This window comes from Labrus mixtus, chromosome 3, assembly GCF_963584025.1.
Source record: "Labrus mixtus chromosome 3, fLabMix1.1, whole genome shotgun sequence".
NCBI classification, from domain to species: domain Eukaryota; kingdom Metazoa; phylum Chordata; class Actinopteri; order Labriformes; family Labridae; genus Labrus; species Labrus mixtus.
Window position 1 is genome coordinate 34,860,209 of NC_083614.1, and position 5,000 is coordinate 34,865,208.

At 41.1% G+C, this 5,000-nt stretch overlaps 1 protein-coding gene across 3 annotated transcripts in view; it reads right to left on the bottom strand.

The window, feature by feature from the left end:
- cdc14ab (cell division cycle 14Ab) overlaps positions 1–3,605 on the bottom strand; it is a 22,669-nt gene extending 19,064 nt beyond the window's left edge. The window contains exons 1-3 of one of the 3 annotated variants that reach the window (XM_061034755.1): positions 3,217–3,605; positions 493–583; positions 1–60 (exon numbers count right to left, since the gene is read on the bottom strand). The exon at positions 1–60 is cut by the window's left edge and continues 16 nt beyond it. In XM_061034755.1, coding sequence (XP_060890738.1) covers positions 1–60; positions 493–583; positions 3,217–3,313 — 248 coding nt within the window. In that variant the 5' untranslated portion in view covers positions 3,314–3,605. The remainder of the gene's footprint in view (positions 61–492; positions 584–3,216) is intronic. The other 2 variants (XM_061034753.1, XM_061034752.1) reach the window with 2 other exon arrangements.
- Positions 3,606–5,000: the final 1,395 nt, after the last annotated feature.

A 5,000-nucleotide genomic window follows, 5' to 3' on the forward strand; every position in this document is an offset into this window, starting at 1 on the left:
AGTTTGCAGCAGTATCTGTACAACATGGCGAGGTTCAGAGGACCAAAGTCTGCGTAGAAACTGACACGCACACAGACACACAGACAGACACACAGACAGACACACACACAGACAGACAGACAGACACACACAGACACACACACACACACACACAGACACACACAGACACACACACACAGACGCACACAGACACACACACAGACACACAGACACACACACACACACACACACACACACAGACACACACACAGACACACACACACACACACACACACGCACAGACACACACACAGACACACACACACACACACACACACACACAGACACACAGACACACACACACACACACACACACACAGACACACACACAGACACACACACACACACACACACACACACACACACACACACACACACACACACACACACACACAGTGAGACCGGCTCTGCTGACTGTTCAGTTTTTGGGATCAGACTATAACCTGGACTCACTTCTCGTAGAGGAACTCGTCGTCGGTGCAGAAGTAGTGCGTGTTGGCGGTGCTTTTGGGTTTGCTGCGTAACGTGGCGAAGTAGAGACGCTCTGTGAGACACACAAACACACAAACACAGACGTCAGTGACACAAAGGACACGCCCGTCCTCTGAATGTAATGAGGAGAGTCGGGGAGAGGAGAGAGAGAATATTTACAGTTTCTTTTATTATAGTTTAAAAACGGTGCTCCTCGGGGAACCATCGGCTACATGGTGCCGGGCTTCTCCAGGCGTATCGGGGCTGCTCTGATTGAATCCCCGCTCAGGTCGGGATGCGGGGAGGGAGACGTGGGAGTGGATTTATTATCTAAACACCACTGGAGCAGCGTTTCACCGGGGTTCTGCCCCACTTTCTATTGTGAACAAACATGACTTTATAACATGTAGGGGAGAAAAACATAACTTTGAGAAATGAGGTCTTGTTGAGCAGTAGCTTTGTTAAGCTACCGCTCAACAACTAACTTTGTTAAGTTAAACTGTAGCAAAGAGATGAGTAGTGAGTTCAACACGGACACCGGGGATGGTGAGAGCATGAAGTGTCAGGCTGGGAAAGCGGGTGCAGAGGGATGAGTTGCAGCTGGAGCTCATAGCCCCAGATCTAGCCCTAGCTCCAGGCATCCCGGGGCTACAGCCACAGACCCACACTCGGCTCGATGTCAAACAAAAAAAACTTGCTTTAATCTCCGTGTTTATTGGTGCTATTATCTAAACAAAACGTTCTGTTCGGAGCCATCTCTCTTACTCTCCGGAGAATAAACAGTTAATCATTCATGAAATAAAATTAGTTTAAACTGTTTCCATGGTTCTTTTGTTATTGTAGTTTTTATTACAGACTTATTGATTTAACAGATAATTGAATAATCTGGTTTTTCATTTAAAAATGTTTTATTTTGAAATTATTTTTGTTTGTCTGAGAGTTGATGAACTTCCTGTTTAGAATAAATCAACTGCTGAGAGGTTTAACAGACGACCTTTGACCTTTTAATATAAATAATATTTACTTATATATTTCATATAGTAATATTTTATCAGCAGAACTCAAGAGAGAAATATAAAAACAGACGAAATAGAGTTTAGTTCCATTTCTTTTTGGTTTTTTTTAAAGATTTATTTTTGGGCGTTTTGTGCCTTTAATTGAGAGACAGGACAGTGGATAGAGTCGGAAATCAGGGGGAGAGAGAGAGAGGGGAATGACATGCGGGAAAGGAGCTGCAGGCCGGACTAGAACCTGGGCCACCAACGCCCCAAGAATCTGTGTTTAACAGTGTATTAATGTGTTTGTAGTGTGTATTAAAGTGTGTATTAATGTGTTTGTAGTGTGTATTAAATTGTGTATTAGTGCGTATTATTGTGTGTGTGTACCGTTAATAATTATTGTGTATTAAAGTGTGTATTTAGTGTGTATGTGTACCTTTAATGATTGATGTCTATTAAAGTGTGTATTTAGTGTGTATTAGTGTATGTGTGTACCTTTAATGATTGATGTCTATTAAAGTGTGTATTAGTGTGTATTATTGTGTATTAGTGTATATGTGTACCTTTAATGATTATTGTCTATTAAAGTGTGTATTTAGTGTGTATTAGTGTGTATTAGTGTGTGTACCTTTAATGATTGATGTCTATTAAAGTGTGTATTAGTGTGTATTATTGTGTATTAGTGTGTATTATTGTGTGTGTGTGTACCTTTAATGATTGATGTCTATTAAAGTGTGTATTAGTGTGTATTATTGTGTATTAGTGTGTATTAGTGTGTATTAGTGTGTATTTAGTGTGTATTTAGTGTGTATTAGAGTGTATTTAGTGTGTATTAGTGTGTATTATCGTGTATTAGTGTGTATTTAGTGTGTATTAGTGTGTATTTAGTGTATTAGTGTGTATTTCATGTGTATTAGTGTGTATTTAGTGTGTATTATTGTGTATTATCGTGTATTAGTGTGTATTTAGTGTGTATTATTGTGTATTAGTGTGTATTATTGTGTATTAGTGTGTATTAGTGTGTATTATTGTGTATTATCGTGTATTATCGTGTATTTAGTGTGTATTATTGTGTATTATTGTGTATTAGTGTGTATTTAGTGTATTATTGTGTATTAGTGTGTATTTCATGTGTATTATTGTGTATTTAGTGTGTATTATCGTGTATTTGCGTGTATTATCGTGTATTTAGTGTGTATTAGTGTGTATTTAGTGTGTATTAGTGTGTATTTAGTGTGTATTATCGTGTATTTAGCGTGTATTCGTGTGTATTAGTGTGTATTTATTGTGTATTATCGTGTATTATCGTGTATTATCGTGTATTAGTGTGTATTTAGTGTGTATTTAGTGTGTATTAAGTGTGTATTAAGTGTGTATTTAGTGTGTATTCTTGTGTATTATCGTGTATTAGCGTGTATTTATTGTGTATTATCGTGTATTATCGTGTATTTAGTGTGTATTATCGTGTATTAGTGTGTATTTAGTGTATTAGTGTGTATTATCGTGTATTAGCGTGTATTTATTGTGTATTATCGTGTATTATCGTGTATTAGTGTGTATTATCGTGTATTAGTGTGTATTAGTGTGTATTTAGTGTATTAGTGTGTATTTAGTGTATTTAGTGTGTATTAGTGTGTATTACCGTGTATTAGTGTGTATTAGTGTGTATTTAGTGTGTATTAGTGTGTATTTGTGTGTGTGTGTGTACCTTTAATGACCTGCGCGGCTCCCAGCGGCTCGCTCTCCTCGGTCAAGCCGAACAGGGCGGACAGGATCGGGGAGTGTCGCACTCCCTCCCCCATCATGGATCCGTCTAATTCCTGGCCTCTCTCACCTCTAACAAACTTTTAAAGTGCTAACAGCTCGGTTAGCCGTTAGCAGGCTAGCAGGTACAGTTAAAAAGTTTTTAAAAAAAACTTTCTCCTCAGTTTCCCATCAGTCTTTGCGGCTGGTCTTCACTCACTGAAGTTTTTTGTTATTTTTACCGGTTCCGTTGTTTGCTTCTCCGTTTCTTCTCCCGTAAATATTCCCGGGTTAGCATGTTAGCGTGTTAGCACCGAAGCTGTTCACTGAGGCTTCGGCAGTCTGAAACTCTGATTGACCAAATCCCTCCTTAAGACACGTTGCCATGGCAGCGCGAGCCGCTCTCATGGCAACCGCAGCCAATCACAGGACGGGACAGGCCGCGCTGCCTTCATGGTCCGCTGGGAAACACGACGACAATGAGGCATTCGAGTGTCGAGGAAAACAAACGGAAAGAAACCAGGAAGATTTACTAAAAATATTAAACTAAAGTTCACGTTTAGGACCACGAGTTCAACTGTAAGCTCCTTATTTAATATATTTTAAAGATATTTAAACAATGTGTGGCTCTGTGTTTACAGAAGTCAACAACAGAGAGTCAACACAACCTGTTTGTTTGTCCCTGAGGCGGGAAGAAAAGAGAGCAAATAATGTACACCTGAGAACACCTGAGAACACCTTAAACACACCAGCTCAAACCTAAAGGGGGTCTGTTTCTTCTTCTGTTCATTTTTATATTTTAGACCTTTATTTAATATCCTGAATCTTACCTGGTCCATGAACACAACGTGAGGTACTCAAACAGACTGTATTATTATTATTAGTATTATTATTTACAGTCTGTTCATACTGAGCTTATGTCTGTATTTCTCTCTTATTTACATTCTGCTGAGAGCAGCTGAACATCTCTCTGAAACAAACACCTGCACGTCTCCTCAGCGTCTGATTGGTTCCTTTCTCACCCGTAATAAAAACATATAACCTCTGAGATCAGAGTGAAACATCAGATAGATTCACTCTGAACTCAGCTTGTTAATAACGGTGTGATCGATGGTGATGCACCTGTTTCCTCAGGTGAGCTCAAACATCACATGACACCTGCAGTCAGACGTGTTGGAAACAGATGAAATACTCTCACCTGATTGGCTGCTTGAAGATGTAGTCAGACCTGCAGGTTAGTCCTTTAATGTGAAGCCTCAGAATCTCACCTGCAATCAAAGAGATCCACACCCGGTTTGGACCTGGTCCTGGTCCTGGTCCTGGCCCTGGTTGCGTCCTCCAGGCCGTGGCGTCCGTCATGCTGCAGGTGGACAGCAGACTGCAGGGAGGCGGGCTTCGGTGGTGAGCTGAGGGGGTGTCAGGTGATCGGATCAGGTTGCTCCTGGTTCCAGAGGGGACAGGTGTGAGTTTCCAGCCCGATCAGGTTTCAACACATTCAGGTCTGAGTTGGACTTCCTGCTGTACTCACTGTACATCAGCTCACCTGCTGCAGGTTAATGAACCGGGTCAGGGGTCAACACGACACCTCGATGATGACATCACGGAAACAACACCAGGACAGAAGGAAGTCCACAGACACACCTACAGAACCCAGACCAGGGCCGTCTCCAGGATTTATCTGGGCCCCCGGGAGCAGGTCTCACATTAGGCCCCTCCCCCACAGACTCGTCATGACGACTTTAAATAACT